This window comes from Oncorhynchus masou, chromosome 3 (genome assembly GCF_036934945.1).
Source record: "Oncorhynchus masou masou isolate Uvic2021 chromosome 3, UVic_Omas_1.1, whole genome shotgun sequence".
In the NCBI taxonomy this organism is placed as follows: Eukaryota; Metazoa; Chordata; class Actinopteri; order Salmoniformes; family Salmonidae; genus Oncorhynchus; species Oncorhynchus masou.
In genome coordinates, this window is record NC_088214.1 from 37,157,072 (window position 1) to 37,177,099 (window position 20,028).

Genomic DNA, 20,028 nt, shown 5'->3' on the forward strand with positions numbered 1-20,028 from the left:
CTCAACCTGCCTATCTCGTGCACAGGTGTTCTAGGGGAGAGGCTCTAGGGACATGCCTGGTGTCCAAAATGTATGACGTATGTCGTGCAGCGAGAGCTGAGTGGGGATGAACGTTATCGGTTCACTCAGTCGTCCTAAAATGATTCTGCCAAAGAAGGGACTTGGGAGTGTTCAGAATCATTTCGTTTTTATCGGACTGCAAAATCAACAAATGTGCATTAGCTGCCTGTCACCCTGGCCTGATATTAACTACACTATCTAGCCAATTCTCGCTAAGTTACTGCAGCGCAGCAGTGTTGCATGGCAAGCACGACTCGGGAGCGAGGGACGCACTGTGCCCAGTGTTGTTGTGTTGCTGGCTTGCAGCCCAAACTCTCCCAATTGACCAGCAGGAGTAGACTGTATCACTGTGACATCCAGATGGTTACTACCAATATTACAAGTTATTTCTCGTGTATGCTGCTATCCTACTCAAAATATAATTTGAGTATGGAAATTGGCCACATTAGCCACTGCCAACAGCATGTGATACAGCTAGCTGCCCAGTGCGAATCTATGACTCAAGTTCAGCAGGGCTTCAACTCCTCCTCCCTTCCTCTTTCCTTGCATACAGCAGGAATTGGTCATTCACTCTGGCTTGTTGTTACGTTAGCTAATTTTGCATGTCACAGTGGTATCCATATTCCAGACGGTGATTTAAATTTAGGGAGTTTATAAGTCACATGCACAGTTAGGTGTTGGGCTGGATGGGAGGGAGAAGGTGAGGGACAAGATGGCGGGTACACCCGAATGGGTTATCAGATTTGGAGATGGAGTCAGTGGAACACATACCGGTTGGTAAGAAGGCGAGCAGGGAAAAAATGAAGAAAGTGGAACATATTAAGAGTAAATATGGAGTGCTTAAGAAGGAAATTGAACATGATGAGAATGAGGATGAATTAACTGCAGGTGCTGTGAAGACGGCTGAGTTTGAGCCTCATCCTGATGGCGATAAAGGTGATTTTGGTCCAGTGGGAGTGAGATTTCTGGAGAGAATGGATCCTTGCATTCTAGCTTATCCATCTGTGGCGTCAGGTTGGGTGGAGAAGAGGTTACGGAATGCTGGGTCAGTGAAAGTGACTTGAAATGGAATTGTGTTGTTTTTTTTGCCTTTCTGCCAATCAGAGGGAGCGTGTGCTCCCCACCACGCGACTGGGGACAAGACCTGTAAATTGTTTTCCTTTCCGGAGTAGGGCGCCGAAAAACTAGAGTGGCATTAAGTGTTGAGGATGGTCAACTGAAGTTGATGATTGCCAGTGTCTGTTTGGTGAAACAGAGAAAACACTGTCTGTATTACTGAGTTCTGATGCAGAGCCATTACCAGATAAAGTCAAGTTAGGACATGTTAGTTATCCAGTGAGAGCATTTGTCCTGAACCCATTACCGTGTTTTAGATATCAAACTTATGATCATGTGGCAGCAGTGTGTAGGAGGGAGATACCTAGATGTGAGAAGTGTACAGGAGGACATGAGACAAAGGAATGTGTAATATCGGTGGAAGAAGTTGTGTATGTAAACTGTAGAGCTACGCATGGTGCTGGATATCAGAGGTGTCCACTGAGATAAAGAGGTGTCCAGTGAGATAAAGGTTGAGGTTGCGAGGATTTGAGTAGTGCACAAGGTGTCGTATGCTGAGGCAGTGAAGAGAAGAGTAGATGAAGATGGGTCCAGGGTGAGGGATCCTCAGGCGATCCATGTGAGTAGGTCAAAGCCAATAGAGAGTAATAGGAATAACATGTTCTTCAGTAAGATAGTTTTGGCGTTCATGGCCTTGGTTGTCATTTGTACGGCAGGAATGGAATGTAAATCACAGAGGATAGATGTTGTGGTCGCAGCTACAGAGAAGTACTTGGGTGTACGAGATTTTACTGCAGAAGTGTTACAATATGTTTTGAATGATACTGTCCTGTTCTCCCAGGCTGCTGGCCTGGAGTAGGATCAGAGCAGGCCAAAGGAGTGGAATAGTGGGGAGGATTTCATGGGTGCAGGGTTAGTTGGTCGGGCAAGTTTTTAAAAAGTGTAATGAATTCATACTACAGAATTGTAGGCTGATACACAGCCAATACAGTAGGTGGCGGCATGCACCTATAATATGTGGTTGCAGACCACCAAAGAAGACAAAGAAGAAGAGTTAGCTAGCTAGCTAACAACCCTGAACAGAAAATATAAACGCAACATGCACGATTTTCAAAGATTTGACTGATTTACAGATCATACAAGGAAATCTGTTAATTTAAATGTATAAAATAGGCCCTAATCTATGGATTTCATATGACTGGGAGTGCAGATATGCATCTGTTTATCACATACAGTGGGGCAAAAAAGTATTTAGTCAGCCACCAATTGTGCAAGTTCTCCCACTGAAAAAGATGAGAGAGGCCTGTAATGTTCATCATAGGTACACTTCAACTATAACAGACAAAATGAGAAAAAAAATCCAGAAAATCACATTGTAGGATTTTTAATGAATTTATTTGCATTTTTTTATTTTTTTATTTTACCTTTATTTTACTAGGCAAGTCAGTTAAGAACAAATTCTTATTTTCAATGACGGCCTAGGAACAGTGGGTTAACTGCCTGTTCAGGGGCAGAACGACAGATTTGTACCTTGTCAGCTCGGGGGTTTGAACTTGCAACCTTTCGGTTACTAGTCCAACGCTCTAACCACTAAAATTATGGTGGAAAATAAGTATTTGGTCAATAACAAAAGTTGATCTCAATACTTTGTTATATACCCTTTGTTGGCAATGACAGAGGTCAAATGTTTTCTGTAAGTCTTCACAAGGTTTAAAACACACTGTTGCTGGTATTTTGGCCCATTCCTCAATGCAGATCTCCTCTAGAGCAGTGATGTTTTGGGGCAACATACTGGGCAACACGGACTTTCAACTCCCTCCAAAGATTTTCTATGGGGTTGAGATCTGGAGAATGGCTAGGCCACTCCAGGACCTTGAAATGCTTCTTACGAAGCCACTCCTTCGTTGTCCAGGCGGTGTGTTTGGGATCGTTGTCATGCTGAAAGACCCAGCCATGTTTCATCTTCAATGCCCTTGCTGATGGAAGGAGGTTTTCACTCAAAATCTCACGATACATGGCCCCATTCATTCTTTCCTTATCACGGATCAGTCATCCTGGTCCCTTTGCAGAAAAACAGCCCCAAAGCATGATGTTTCCACCCCCATGCTTCACAGTAGGTATGGCGTTCTTTGGATGCAACTCAGCATTCTTTGTCCTCCAAACACGACGAGTTGAGTTTTTACCAAAAAGTTATATTTTGGTTTCATCTGACCATATGGCATTCTCCCAATCTTCTTCTGGATCATCCAAATGCTCTCTAGCAAACTTCAGACGGGCCTGGACATGTACTGGCTTAAGCAGGGGGACACGTCTGGCACTGCAGGGTTTGAGTCTCTGGCGGCGTAGTGTGTTACTGATGGTAGGCTTTGTTACTTTGGTCCCAGCTCTCTACAGGTCATTCACTAGGTCCCCCCGTGTGGTTCTAGGATTTTTGCTCACCGTTCTTGTGATCATTTTGACCCCACGGGGTGAGATCTTGCGTGGAGCCCCAGATCGAGGGAGATTATCAGTGGTCTTCTATGTCTTCCATTTCCTAATAATTGCTCCCACAGTTGATTTCTTCAAACCAAGCTGCTTACCTATTGCAGATTCAGTCTTCCCAGCCTGGTGCATGTCTACAATTTTGTTTCTGGTGTCCTTTGACAGCTCTTTGGTCTTGGCCATAGTGGAGTATGACTGTTTGAGGTTGTGGACAGGTGTCTTTTATACTGATAACAAGTTCAAACAGGTGCCATTAATACAGGTAACGAGTGGAGGACAGAGGAGCCTCTTAAAGAAGAAGTTACAGGTCTGTGAGAGCCAGAAATCTTGCTTGTTTGTAGGTGACCAGATACTTTTTTCCACCATAATTTGCAAATAAATTCATTAAAAATCCTACAATGTGATTTTCTGGATTTTTTTACCTCATTTTGTCTGTCATAGTTGAAGTGTACCTATGATGAAAATCACAGGCCTCTCATCTTTTAAAGTGGGAGAACTTGCACAATTGGTGGCTGACTAAATACTTTTTTGCCCCACTGTATACCTTTAAAAAAAAGGTAGGGGCGTGGATCGGAAAACCAGTCAGTATCTGGTGTGACCACCATTTGCCTCATGCAAGCTCGACACATCTCCATTGCATAGAGTTGATCAGGCTGCTGATTGTGGAATGTTGTCCCACTTCTCTTCAATGGCTGAGTGAAGTTGCTGGATATTGGGGGGAACTGGACACGCTGTAGTACACGTCAATCCAGAGCATCCCAATCATGCTCAATTGTGAGTATGCAGGCCATGGAAGAACTGGGACATTTTCAGCATCCAGGAACTGTGTACAGATCCTTGCGACATGGGGCTGTACGTTATCATGCTGAAACATGAGGTGACGGCGGCGGATGAATGGCACGACAGTGGGCCTCAGGATCTCATCACAGTACCTCTGTGCATTCAAATCGGCAACGATAAAGTGCAATTATTTCATTGTCCGTAGCTTATGTCTGCCCATACCAGAACCTTACCCACACCATAGGCACTCTGTCTTACAACATTGACATCAGCAAACCGCTCGCCCACACGATGCCATACAGTTGAAACCGGGATTAATCCGTGAAGACCACACTTCTCCAGTGTCCCAGTGGCCATCGAAGGTGAGCATTTGCCCACTGAAGTTGATTACGATGCTGAACTGCAGTCAGGTCAACTCCCTGGTGAGGACGACGAGCATGCAAATAAGTTTTCCAGAGACAGTTTCTGACAGTTTGTGCAGAACTTCTTCGGTTGTACAAACCCACAGTTTCATCAGCCGTCCTGGTGGCTCGTCTCAGACAATCCCACAGGTGAAAAGCTGGATGTGGAGGTCCGTGGTCTGCGGTTGTGAGCCCGATTGAACGTACTGCCAAATTCTCCAAAACGACGTTGGAGGCTGCTTATGGTAGAGAAATTAATTAATTAAATTAATAAATTCTCTGGCAACAGCTCTGGTGGACATTTCTATAGTCAGCATACCAATTGCACGCTCCCTCAAAACTTGAGACATCTATGGCATTGTATGACAAAACTGCAGATTTTAGAGTGGCCTTTTATTGTCCCCAGCACAAGGTGCACCTGCGTAATGATCATGCTGTTTAATCAGCTTCTTGATATGCCACACCTTTCAAGTGGATGGATTATCTCGGCAAGGGATACATGCTCACTAACAAGGATGTAAACAAATTTGTGCACAAAATGTAATAGAAAGAAGCTTTTTGTGCGTATGGAACATTTCTGGGATCTGTTATTTGAAACATAGGACCAACACTTTACATGTTGCGTTTATATTTTTGTTCAGTGTAGTTAAAACAAGTGGATATGCTGCAAGTTAGAAGGACTAGATAGCTTGCCTTCATCACTAGCTAGCATGTCATTCCAGGAGGAGTTTTGGCTTTCAGTTTATTCCAAGTAATAATTTAAGACTACAAAAATTGATAGTAATCAGAGCAGGACCGAAATGCCACATTATCCCTGTCAATAGTTGGAGTAGGATGATTACAGAGATGTCAGGATGTATATTTTCTAACTCACAAAATGCATTCCTTTGCTGTGATGATTTATTTTATTCCTTCTTGTCTCTAACTTTTGTCTCACATGATCTATTCAGCTCTCCTGTGCCCTGCTCCCAGAAATGGGCTGATTCATTCACCTGTGAGGAGAATCATCCTACTGCAGTTTGAACTAGCCATAACCTTGCCTGTTCTCTTTTCTTTGATAGATTATTTGTATTTTTAGAGTTGAAGAACACCCACTACAGATACATGCTTGTTTGAGCATTTTTATTCATTATTGTCTCTCACTTTTGTCTCTCAAGATCTATTCACCAAGTCCTGCAGTTTAAACTACCCTGCCTTCACTATTTACTTCATTTGCCTGTTGTCTTTTCTTTGTGGGTTTTGTCTAACTCGGTCTTGACAGGGTGGCAGGTGGCCTAGTGGCTAAGAGCATTGGGCCTGAACCAAAAAGTTGCTGGTTTGAATCTCCAAAGTGACTAATTAAAGAAATCTGTCTATGTTCTACTCTTGTGAATCGCTCTGAATAAGACTAAGATGTAAATATCTCTCTCTACATTGGTCAGCTATATTAGTGACCAGCGTGGGGAAATGTTGATAGGCCTATGGGGCCTGAGCAAACAAATGCTCTTAGAGAGAAGGGAATACTGAAGCATGCATTGATAACAGTTCTAGAGTCTCCATCAGAGGCCCAGGCTTTTGGCATTGCATGTTAGCAGATACCCATAGACTTCCAGTCATTGTGCTAACGCTAGTTAGCATTGACTCACAAAACTAGCTCTAACTTCATTCATACTGGACACAGAGACATAAAAATGATATCCGCAAGTTTATCTGATTCTGGGGAAGTAGATAAAGGGCCACATTGGCAAAATCCCGAAGTGTCCCTTTATGGTTGTAATATGAGAACTGAGGATGGATCAACAACATTGTAGTTACTCCACAAAACAAACCTAATTGACAGTGTGAATTAGAAGGAAGCCTATACAGAATACAATATTCCAAAACATGCATCCTGTTTGCAATAAGGCACTAAAGTAATACTGAAATAATTTGCCAAAAGAATGAACTTTTTGTCCTGAATACAAAGCAAGTATTGAATCAGGGGTGTGAATACTTACGTAAATTAGATATTTCTGTATTTCATTTTCAATACATTTGCAAAATGTCTAAAAACATGTTTTCACTGTCATTATGGGCTACTGTGTGTAGATGGGTGAGAGAACATCATGAACTCAGCAAAAAAAGAAAGTCCTTTTTTCAGGACCCTGTCTTTCAAAGATAATTCGTAAAAATCCAAATAACTTCACAGATCTTCATTGTGAAGGGTTTAAACACTGTTTCCTATGCTTATTCAATGACCCATGAACAATTAATGAACATGCACCTGTGCAACGGTCGTTAAGACACTAAAAGCTTACAGACGGTAGGCAATTAAGGTCACAGTTATGAAAACTTAGGACACTAAAGAGGCCTTTCTACTGACTCTGAAAAACATCAAAAGAAAGATGCCCAGGGTCCCTGCTCATCTGTGTGAACGTGCCTTAGGCATGCTGCAAGGAGGCATGAGGAATGCAGATGTGGCGCAGGGCAATAAATTGCAATGTCAGTACTGTGAGACAGAGCTACAGGGAGACAGGACGGATACCTGATCGTCCTCGCAGTGGCAGACCATGTGTAACAACACCTGCACAGGATTGGTACATCCGAACATCACACCTGCGGGACAGGTACAGGATGGCAACAACTACTGCCGGATTTACACCAGGAACACACAATCCCATCAGTGCTCAGACTGTCCGCAATAGGCTGAGAGAGGCTGGACTGAGAGCTTGTAGGCCTGTTGTAAGGCAGGTCCTCACCAGACATCACCGGCAACAGCATTGCCTATAGGCACAAACCCACCATCGCTGGACCAGACAGGACTGGAAAAAAGTGCTCTTCACTGACAAGTCGTGGTTTTGTCTCACCAGAGGTGATGGTAGGATTTGCGTTTATCGGCGAAGGAATGAGCATTACATCGAAGCTTGTACTCTGGAGCGGGATCGATTTGGAGGTGGAGGGTCCGTCATGGTCTGGGGCGGTGTGTCACAGCATCATCAGATTGAGCTTGTTGTCATTGTAGGCAATCTCACCGCTGTGCGTTACAGGGAAGATATCCTCCTCCCTCATGTGATACCCTTCCTGCAGGCTCATCCTGACATGACCCTCCAGCATGACAATGCCACCCGCCATACTGCTCGTTCTGTGCATGATCTCCTGCAAGACAGGAATGTCAGTGTTCTGCCATGGCCAGTGAAGAGCCCGGATCTCAATCCCATTGAGCACGTCTGGGACCTGTTGGATTGGAAGGTGAGGGCTAGGGCCATTCCCCCCAGAAATGTCCGGAAACTTGCAGCTGCCTTGGTAGAAGAGTGGGGTAACATCTCACAGCAAGAACTGTCACATCTGGTGCAGTCCATGAGGAGGAGATGCACTGCAGTACTTAATGCAGTTGGTGGCCACACCAGATACTGACTTTTACTTTTGATTTTGAACCCCCCTTTGTCCAGGGACACATTATTCCAGTTCTGTTCGTCACATGTCTGTGGAACTTGTTCCGTTTCTGTCTCATTTGTTGAATCTTGTTATGTTCATACAGATTTTTACACGTTAAGTTTGCTGAAAATAAACGCAGTTGACAGTGAAAGGGCGTTTCTTTTTTTGCAGAGTTATATATATATATATATATTTAATCCATTTTTAATTCAGGCTGTAACACAGCATCCTCCTGACAGGTGTGGCATATCAATAAGCTAATTAAACAGCATGATCATTACACAGCTGCACCTTGTGCTGGGGACAATAAAATTGCCACTCTAAAATCTGCAGTTTTTTCACACAATGCCATAGATGTCTCAAGTTTTGAGGGAGTGTGTAATTGAAATGCTGACTGCAGAAATGTCCAGAGCTGTTGCCAGAGAATTTCATCTTCATTTCTCTACCATACGATGCCTCCAACATCGTTATAGAGAATTTGACAATATGTCCACCCGGCCTCACAACGACAGACCACGTGTAACCACGCCAGCCAAGGACCTCCACATCTGGCTTCTTCACCTGCGGGATTGTCTGAGAGCAGCCACCCAGACAGCTGATGAAATGGTGGGTTTGCACAATCGAAGAATTTCTGCACAAACGGTCAGAAACCGTCTCAGGGAAGTTCTTCTGCGTGCTTGTCGTCCTCACCAGGGTGTTGACCTGACTGCAGTTTGACGTCATAATCGACTTCAGTGGGCAAATGTTCACCCTGGATGGCCACTGGCACGACGGATGAATCCCAGTTTCAACTGTACCAGGCAGATGGCAGAGTGTGGGCGAGCGGTTTGCTGATGTCAACGTTGTGAACAGAGTGCTCCATGGTGGGGTTATGGTATGGGCGAGCATAAACTACGGACAACAAACACAATTGCATTTTATCGATGGCAATTTGAAAGCACATAGATACTGTGACGAGATCCTGATGCCCATTGTTGTGCCATTCATCTGCCGCCATTACGTTTCAGCATGATAATACATGGCCCCATTTCGCCAGGATCTGTACACAATCCCTGGATGCTGAAAATGTCCCTAAATTCTTTGAAATTGTCACGTTGCGTTTATATATATTTTTCAGTGTAAATACTCACATTCGCGGAACATTTATTGATCTATTTAAAGCGCAAACATTAATTTCCCAACTGATTTTTCTTCAATCCTACTACAGGCTCTTTATCATTCATTCTCCATACCTTATATTCCAAAGCATCCAATATTATGCATGCCCACCATGGTTTTGGGCAGCTGGCTGCTATTTGAGAACTAATCTGGTTCAAAAAACAAACTCTGGTTATCTCATTGCAGAGCACATTGTACAACAGTTTTGAGAGGAGACTGAATTGCAAGGTATCCTATATGTGTAGGCTATGCCATATGTATCGGCTAATGTGCATATGCAGCTGGTTTTAAGCCTTCATTCTAGCATACATCACACACACATCTTTCTATCTACATGCTTTTATTTGTGTTTCTACGCAAAGTATATTGAACGTTTCTTTAAACCCGCAGATAATTACTTGAAATGAGTCATAATCATGACAAAACATGATTCAACAATTGAATTCACTGACAGATGAAGGGACCCGTGGCTCGGGTCCCTGAGGATCTTCTTGGCCTTCCTGCGACAGCTGGTGTTGTTGGTGTCCCGGAGGGCAGGCAGTGTACACCCAATGGTACATTCGGCTGAGCATGCTACCCGCTGTAGCGCCTTGCGATCAGGGGAGTTGCTGTACCAGGCTGCGATGGTTGAACAGTCGCTGTCGTGCATTCACCATGGTGTCCATGTGGTTTGACCATTTCAGCTCCTCTGAGATATGTACGCCAAGGAACTCAACGTGTTTGGCCATCTCCACAGCGACCAATACGACAAGTGACCAATACTACAAGTTATTTCTCCCTCGCTCATCAAAATAAATATTGCCTTATTTTAAACAAATTTTAAATAGCGCCAGCCAACAGTGGCATAGTGCCTGGAGAAGTGGATATACTCTAATTTTGCAAAACATTTCCCAAATGGCCCATCCCGCAACGGAAAGATGCACTGTGTGAAAAATTATATGAGAAACAGTAACACACTTTGAATTACCCAAAAATATTTTAAAAAACATGTCTTTCAGTCAGGCCAACTCAAGCTGTACTGTGCAGTAGGCTAATAGTAGCCATACTATTGAAACCGATAAAAGGCTGTCAACTGAGTCAAATTCACAGGTTTTCATTCTTAGTCACACAAAAATGTGATGTTTTAAAGCACCACATCTGGAGACCACTTTTAAGCCATTTAGATTTGAGTGTAGTTTCCATTTAATTCAAGTGTGTAGGGACCAAGCACTGCTGATTGGTTAAGAGGTTTTTCTGTAGCACATGGCCACAGGTTTGACGCAAATAATCATATTCTGCCAGATAAGCATACACAACTTTGTAACTAGTTAACATTGAATTAAGGTTTTTGGGAAAGCCTTTCCATCTACCAGAAGACGTTCAGTCTGTAATAGGATCGCTGTATTTTTCCTGTTCCTTAATGTTGAAACCTGGATGTTTTAATTCTTATGAGGCATCTTACCTTGCTTCGAAATCATATTAGCGACCCATGGTAGTTGTTCCATCTTTAGATCGCCCCTCTTTCTACATTTCCATCTTTGTCCATGAAACCATTTGCATTTAAGAACGCATTTTGGGACATTCACACGTTGCTGCGCCTAAAACGTGGAAAAATAAAGCCTATCAACATTAAGCTAAACATTCTCTGTTCAATCAGCTTTATTGATACACTGTATACCCTCCACAACACCACTGCCGGTCAGAATAAACTAGCTAGCTGGGCTCATCATGACAACTAACTAAACATGTCTCTACGCAGTGTAACATTACACACGCCATCAATGTGGCCGTAAATTGGTTGATACTCCTTAATCCTCTCTTAAATTCCGTTTTGATCCCTTAAATTGGTGGTGGGCAAAATTAATCTCTGTCCTCCACAGTTTGGGGTTGATAAAGATGTGTGGGCTCACAGGCAGGGCCAGATAAAAATAATGTAGTGTTATGCATGATACTACTTGCGCTCAGATGTTCACTCATTTCCCCATGGGAAAGTAAAACAAGACGCCAATATCAGAGTTAGCAATATCTTTTAATCCACCCCCCTCAGCATAGAATCACTGTTGTACATAAATTAAAAAAAGATTCTCTCAATTTCACAGGTTCATTTCTCTTAAAAACTTCCAGTTTGACCTCCCTCTCGTATCAAACAAAAAAAGCAGATTGTATTATACAAAAATGCAAACCAATTTTCACACAGTGAATTCTCTTACAAAGTCATAAAATGGTGTAATAATGGCTACATCCACATTGGAGGAAGATCATTCTAAACATTCCTTAATGGAGTATAATACATATAAAAACGTATTTTCTTGCTGAAATTAAAACTGTACCTTAATTTAAGAGATATTTTACAAGGGATTAATCATTAAAAAAAACAGCCATTGAGTTTTTCCCAAAAGTTAGGAATTAAAATGTGAGCCCAAAACAGCAGTAAGAGTTCTGTGGTTTGGGGGAAGAGTTCATTGGCTGTGTGAAGGGGGGGGCAGGCAGCAGTTTCACTCAGAAACAAATGAAAGCATGAGACTGACATGAACATCATTGCTATTCCCATAGAAACTATATAATTGTTAATTCTACTCACCTATAGGCTTTCAGAAAGAGACAGTTAACTCCAAAATCAATGTTTGTTGCACGTTTTAGACCTCAAGTGGTTTAACGTTTATTCAAGGTCACGTCCCAAAACATTACACACACACAAACACACGGTTTGGGACATGACCTTGAATAAACGTTAAACCACTTGAGATATATATAAACTATATGCCTTAAACCCAGAATGAGTGGAAATGATAGGCACTGAATTATGTTCAGGTAACTAGACTATGTTCACCTTTGCCATTGATTTGGGGATTGAGGCTTATAGCTGGAGTTTCACAATAGATGGCATGGAATGTGGCCTCAAGCCAACAGACCACTTTTGACATCTAAAATCATTAGACAAATTTGATGTGAACTCTTGAAGGCTCACAGCTGGAGGGACTTAAGGGTAAGCACATTTTCATGACTATTCTGAAACAAATGAAAACCTGTGTGTGGATAAGTGTGACGCCAAGTTTGACAGTTTCCCTGTGGATGGACAACATGATGCGTCGCCTTGGGATGCGTTACATAGATCACTGTAAGACTGGGAAGTAAGTGATTTCACTCAACAACAGGAAGAAAGAAAAACAAACCCAACTAGTTGATTATATTTTCCCCAGCAGAAACACCTTTTTTGTGCTAAATATTACAAAACATGTGTCTCTGCCTGTCATGTGATTAGTGATGGTGGTGACAAAATGAGTGTGCCAATTAAGATTGCTTTCAATTTGGTTAGGGTGCTTCCAAATGATCTCATACTGTTGGAAGGAATGGCCTAGGACTATTCCTTGAGAATATGAAGCATGCCTTTGACTAAATTAAAGGCTTACCCGGATGACCTCTTAAGAGAAAACCTCAACACATTTCTAATATTTCCACACCGTCACCCAGCACAGCGCACTTTACTTTGACAAAAAGACAGTGTACATTTTCTACAATACAACCTAACACACGCACACAAACATTTGTATTGTTGTTGTAAATTTTCATCATTAAATTGTGTCTTCTTTCGGAAGCATATTTCAGTAGAGAACTTATCTTTGTTTGAACACAAAAAGATTAAGTGAACACACATCAATGCGCACAGAAGTCCTTCAACTGGGAAAGGATAAAGTCTGTTGGCAACCAGTAGAGAAATAATATAAAACATTTAGCTGATTCTAAGTAGAGATCATTTAATATAAATGCTGAGCGAGTAGAATAAGAGGTGGCACGTTAATAGTGCTTAGTATATTAATGTATGTATACATACTCATATGTATAAGTGAGTTGTTTACCTAAACAATAAAATATAGCAAAGAGTAGCCCAAGAGGCATGAAGTGTGGTTGAAAAAAAAAAAAAAAAAAAACCCTATAACTGACCCTGGCCCTCAAAGCGCAGCTTTTTTCTCTACACTGATCACTGACCGTTTTTTTCCCCTGAACCCAAATGATGAAACCCGATCGTCACCGACATTCCGTGTATTCGTAACCGTTTGAGCACTGGGATCAACCTTTGCATTTCAGCGCAGCTTTTTTCTCCAATGGCCAACCATGACAATTGTTTACAAAAAGGCATAGAGCTCCTTAACGAGCATCAGCGATAAACAATTACCATGACAGAACATCAATAATAAAGTAATAATCTTAATAATAAAAAGCATGAGCTGGCGCACACCCAGAGAAAATTATTTAGTGTAGAGGTTTTGACTAATGGTGAATAAATTGTAAGCTATAAAAACAAAGTCGCACACTCCATACGTTTTACCTCCCAGTAATTTATTGGGTAAAAAAAACAACGTTTCGAAAGGTACAGTGATGCCGAAACATGTTTTTTTTTACCCAATATATTACTGTGAGTTATACATATGGATTGTGCAACTCTTTGTTTTTATAGCTTCCAATAATAATAACACCAGAAAACGATATATTGAAAAATATAATTAAAAAGATCAAGACTTTGACTAGAGGCTTTTTGAGGGGCAACACACTCTGGCTGCTTGCTTTAAGCCTCACATGTGTGGCACAAAGTCCTGGGTTTTGAATCCACTAAGATACCCTGAATATGTGTCTTGATACAGACTTGTTCTAAAATGAACTAATAGTACACGGTTAAAAACAAAAAAAGGGATAGGACTTTTTTTTAAGCCTGTTGAATGACAATTATTTAAGACACTTCGCTACTCTAATGGTTGACATTGACGCACAAACCATTGAAATGACTGTTTGGCAGACTACAGACACCTTTAACACACACACGTATTAAGAACAAGAGGAGCAAAAAAAATGTGCATATTGAACCACTTTACTTCCCCTCCAATTACGGACTAGCGTTCAGGCAGGCCACACCCCCTTAAATCGCAATTTACGCAAGCAAAAAAACAAACAAGGGAACGCAACTTCATAGAAGTTAAGGAGAACCAATGACAAGATAATCCCAATGGGGAGGCCTTTTCAATGACCAGATAAGGAGCTCTGAGGAAGACGAAGAACAAAAACACCAATCACCCCATATGATTAAATTCACACTGGGAGGGGATTCAATCTCTCTCGCAACGTGGAAAATGTTCTTCCTGCAGAGTGAAAATTAATGTTGTGTTACACTCCCTGGAATTTGCATTTCCGCACTGCAAGTTCGATTGAATTCCAACCCATCAAAGTACAAACAAGACATTTCTGCAGCAAGTCACACCACATCCCACGAGAAGCACATAGTATGTTCCCTTATAGAAAACATGAGAAAAGATCATTATCAAAAAGATACATTTTGCAATCTTTAAAACAGAATGCTTTGGTTAATAAGATACTGCTTTTCAAGTATGAAACAGACATACGATGTATTCATAAAATGCACTAATAAAAATCAGACTTCTCATGGCGGGTTAAATACGGCATGCGGCTTGAAGCGCATGGTCTTGTTTTGCTCTGAGGGTTGACTGATCATTGGTGGAACGTGCCCCCCCCCCCAATCTGGTCAAACACGTTTTACGATTCTGGGGGTGGCGTATTCCTGAACACTAGCGGTTACACCTTTATTACTGAACGCCAACAGAACGGTTACTACACTGACTAACCGTTAGTTAGCTGTCAAAGGCATCAGAAAGAAACAACGTGTCATACCGGGGTGGCAGGTAGTCTAGTGGTTAGAGTGTTGGGCAAGTAACCGAAAGGATGCTAGATTGAATCCCCGAGCTGACGAGGTAAAAATCAGTCGTTTCGCCCCTGAACAAGGCAGTTAACCCACTGTTCCTAGGCCGTCTTTGTAAATAAGAATTTGTCCTTAACTGACTTGCCTTATAAAATATCAGGCTATAATGCATTATAAACAGACACTTACATGATACTTATGACAGCTGACATAACTACGTCGTAAAACACCAAGACCTTTGATAGCTATGTAGTACATAAGACCAAAACGACCATAACTTGAGTTAGGATTCGATACTAAATTGGTTACGAAATTGAACGTTTACATTTCACAGCCTTAAAACCATCTTTGGGGGTAATTGAGGTCCCTGCAAGTTACTCACCCTGGTAACGGGCACAAAAATAGAGGGGGAGAATTGAGAAATAATCCACCCTTCGATGCACTACGTGTCTTGGTATGTGATATCTACGTAGGAGGGATAGCCTTCTTTGAACAATTACCATCATCATCTGCTTTTTTTTGACATATCTACTTTGAGTCTTTTTTTATAATCCCAGTAAAAAAACAAACACAAGAGAAATAAATGTCAAACGGTTTCCAGACGATGAAAGTCATAAAAAACAAAAGAAAATGCTCATTCACAGAACAAAAATAAAGAAAATTCATATCACGGCAGATACTGCTCATCCTCTAAATAAAACAAGTATGTGTGTGCATGCTTTAGAACAAAGGCTCTGAGTGTGTGTTTGTTGTGTGTCGCAGTGTATATGGTCTAGGAGCAGGAATGGACCACACCGTTCTTCTGCAGATCAGAGCCCCCGGGTCCTGGTTCAGAACACAGGCTAAGCGATGACGCCCTAGTGGTCAGTGACAGCATGGCTCCGCCCACACCGCCATCCTGAACTAGACTGCTGGAGCCATTCGACACCTCACTAGAAACGAGGAGAAAGAAGAGAGAGAGACGAGACGGAGAGAGAAACAGAGAGGCTTAAAGATTACACAGTTAAAGTCGGAAGTTTACATACAGTGAATTCACTCCAACCTAAGTGTATCACAATTCCAGTGGGTCAGATGTTTACATACTTGACTGTCCCTTTAAATTATATCAAGGCATTTACTGAACAATATCGCTTTTACTGTCAGGTTTCCATTTGATTGATGAACATGTCCTTGCTGTGAATTATATGTCTGTAATTATGTACAGTTGAAGTCAGAAGTTTACATACACTTAGGTTGGAGTCATTAAAACTCCTTTTTCAACCACTCCACAAATTTCTTGTTAATAAACTATAGTCTTGGCAAGTCGGTTAGGACATCTACTTTGTGCATGACATAAGTAATTTTCCCAACAATTGTTTACAGACAGATTATTTCACTGTATCACAATTCCAGTGGGTCAGATGTTTACATACACTAAGTTGACTGTCCCTTTAAACAGCTTGGAAAATTCCAGAAAATTATGTCATGGCTTTAGAAGTTTCTGATAGGCAAATTGTCATCATTTGAGTCAATTGGAGGTGTACCTGTGGATGTATTTCAAGGCCTACCTTCAAGCTCAGTGCCTCTTTGCTTGACATCATGGGAAAATCTAAAGAAATCAGCCAAGACCTCAGAAAAAAATGGTCTGGTTCATCCTTGGGAGCAATTTCCAAACGCCTGAAGGTACCACGTTCAGCTCAAAGAATAGTACTGTGGTGTACAGCAGGTCAGCCACCAGGGGCAGACTCATTGAGGCCTAGTGACAAACATAGTATACATCACAAGGTGATGGCGCCATCTGCTGGACATGCCACATCTTGACGGGCGCTCCGGCCAGGACTAATTGGGATCTGGTGAGTAATCAAAGGCTGATTGCTCACCAGCTGTGCAAGGCCCATAAAGCACACAAGGGAGAGCAGGGGAAGAAAGGACTCCCATATAGTTGGGGACGGTTGCAAAGGTATGAGGAGGGAGTTCAGTTTTTGTGGCCGACAGGATACAGCAAGAGCCCAGAAGACGGTAGAGCGGCGAGGGTCTCATGGAGACCTATCCTTATCTTTTTTGATTTATTATTTAAACATCCTTGAAACCGAGCTAATCATACTCTGATTTGTGTAAATGTCTTGACCAAACCCCCTGGTCTTCCACAAGTACGCAAGTATAAACACCATGGGACCACGCAGCTGTCATACCGCTCAGGAAGGAGACGCCTTCTGTCTTCAAGAGATGAACGTACTTTGGTGCAAAAAATGCAAATCAATCCCAGAATAACAGCAAAGGACCTTGTGAAGATGCTGGAGGAAACAGGTTCAAAAGTATCTATAGCCACAGTAAAACAAGTCCTATATCGACATAACCTGAAAGGCCGCTCAGCAAGGAAGAAGCCACTGCTCCAAAACTGCCATAAAAAAGCAAGACTACGGTTTGCAACTGCGCATGGGGACAAAGATCATACTTTTTGTAGAAATGTCCTCTGGTCTGATGAAAAAAATAGAACTGTTTGGAGGAAAAAGGGGGATGCTTGCAAACCGAACACCACCATCCCAACCGTGAAGCAGTATCATGTTGTGGGGGTGCTTTGCTGCAGGAGGGACTGGTGCACTTCACAAAATAGATGGCATCATGAGGATGGAAAATTATGTGGATATATTGAAGCAACATCAATACATCAATCAGGAAGTTAAAGCTTGGTCGCAAATGGGACTTTCAAATGAACAATGACCCCAGCATACTTCCAAAGTTGTGGCAAAATGGCTTAAGGACAACAAAGTCAAGGTATTGGAGTGGCCATCAGAAAGCCCTGACCTCAATCATATAGAAAATTTGTGGGCAGAACTGAAAAAGCATGTGCAAGCAAGGAGGCCTACAAACCTTAGTCAATAGCCTCCTGTAGTCAAGTTACACCAGCTCTGTCAAGAGGAATGGGCCAAAATTCACCCAACTTATTGTGGGAAGCTTGTGGAAGGCTACCTGACACATTTGACCCAAGTTAAACAATTTTAAAGGCAATGCTACCACATACTAATTGAGTTTATGTAACCTTCTGACCCACTGGGAATGTGATTAAAGAAATAAAAGCGGAAATAAATTATTCTGACATTTCACATTCTTAAAATAAAGTGGTGATCCTAACTGACCTAAGACAGGGAAGTTTTACTATGATTAAATGTATTTGGCTAAGGTGTATGTAAACTTCCGACATGATATTATCCTTCAGCATGTCATGTCTTTATACATGTGTTTTACTATTGAGTTGTGTGTCTCCACTCACCCCAGGGCCAGAGCAATCTCCTCCAGCTGGGCCTTGTGGTCCTGCTGGCCATTCTCTGCAGTCTTTGTCTTGTACAGGACCTCATGAGCCACCTGGCTGTCCTGTAGAGACCACATCAACTCACATGTCATGGAGCAGTTGTCTGTCTGTGCACGTGTCGTGAATGTAATGGTTTTTAAATTCTATAACTGCCTTAATGTTGCTGGACCTCAGGAAGAATAGCTGCTGCCTTGGCAGTAGCTAATGGGGATCCATAATAAAATACAGACACATGAACACAAACCAGCTATAATACCAGACGACAACATCAATGGAGCCGGAGGAGATGGCTGCCATTTCACGATCCCCTAACCAATTGTCCTATTGTGTATGTTTTCTTACGTTATTTGTAACTAATTTTGTTCATAATGTTTGTCACCGTGTCTACTGACCGAATCGAGCTTCTAGATATCGATTTCCGACCCCGTACTGGAGGAATACTTTTTCTTTAACGAGTCTGATGAGAAGAATTTACTTCAGACCCCGACAAGGCCTTCATTCGCAGGAGAAAGACATCGGGGACAAAGGTCTGGGTGCCTTGTAAGGATCCGATGACGAGCGGGTAATCTCCCTTTACCATTACTCCTATTAGCCAACGTACAATCAATGGGAAATAAACTAAAATCACGTATATCCTACCAACGGGACATTTAAAACAGTAATATCTTTTGTGTGGCTGAACGACGATATCATACAGCTGGTGGGTTTTAAGCTTTTTCGGCAGGATAGAACAGCGGCCTCTGGTAAGACAAGGGTCTATGTATATTTGCAAACAACAGCTGGTGCACAAAATCGAAATAAGTAAGTTTTGCTCGCCTGAAGTAGAGTATCTCATGATAAGCTGTAGACCACACTATTTGCCTAGAGAGTTATCTATATTCTTCGTAGCTGTCTATTTACCACAACAAACCGATGCTGGCACTAAGACCGCACTCGATGGGCTGTATACAGCCATACGCAAACAGGAAAACGCTCATCCAGAGGCGGCGCTCCTAGTGGCCGGGGACTTTAATGCAGGGAAACTTAAATCCGTTTGACCTAATTTCTATCAGCATGTTAATTGTGCAACCAGAGGGAAAAACTTTAGACAACCTTTACTCCACACACTGGCACTTACAAAGCTCTCCCTTCGCCCACGATTTGGCAAATCTGACCATAATTCTATCCTCCTGACTCCTGTTTACAAGCAAATTATAGCAGGAAGCACCAGTGACTCGGTCTATCAAAAAGTGGTCAGATGAAGCAGATGCTAAGCTACAGGACTGTTTTGCTAGCACAGACTGGAACATGTTCTGGGATTCTTCCAATGGAATTGAGGAGTACACCACATCTGTCACTGGCTTCATCAATAAGTGCATCGATGACGTCGTCCCCACAGTGACCCTACGTACATACCCCAACCAGAAGCCAAAGATTACAGGTAACATCCACACGCTTTCAAAGAGCGGGACTCTAACCCGGAATCTTATAAGAAATCCCGCTATGCCCTCCGACAAACCATCAAACAGGCAAAGCGTCAATACAGGACCGGGTCCGACATTCATCGGATGTGGCAGGTCTTGCAAACTATTGCAGACCACAAAGGGAAGCAGAGCCGCGAGCTGCCCAGTGACAAGCAAAATAGCTTCGAGGCAAGTAACACTGAAACATGCATGAGAGCATCAGCTGTTCCGGACAACTCTGTGATCTCGCTCTCCGTAGCCGATATGAGTAAGACCTTTAAA

At 42.3% G+C, this 20,028-nt stretch overlaps 1 protein-coding gene across 2 annotated transcripts in view; it reads right to left on the reverse strand.

Annotated features, from left to right (window-relative positions):
• Positions 1-11,318: 11,318 nt before the first annotated feature.
• Positions 11,319-20,028, reverse strand: part of LOC135515812 (roquin-1-like) — a 42,126-nt gene continuing 33,416 nt past the window's right edge. For both annotated transcript variants that reach the window (XM_064939561.1, XM_064939571.1), the window contains 2 exons: positions 18,266-18,366; positions 11,319-15,947 (listed from right to left, as the gene is read on the reverse strand). In XM_064939561.1, coding sequence (XP_064795633.1) covers positions 15,788-15,947; positions 18,266-18,366 — 261 coding nt within the window. In that variant the 3' untranslated portion in view covers positions 11,319-15,787. The remainder of the gene's footprint in view (positions 15,948-18,265; positions 18,367-20,028) is intronic.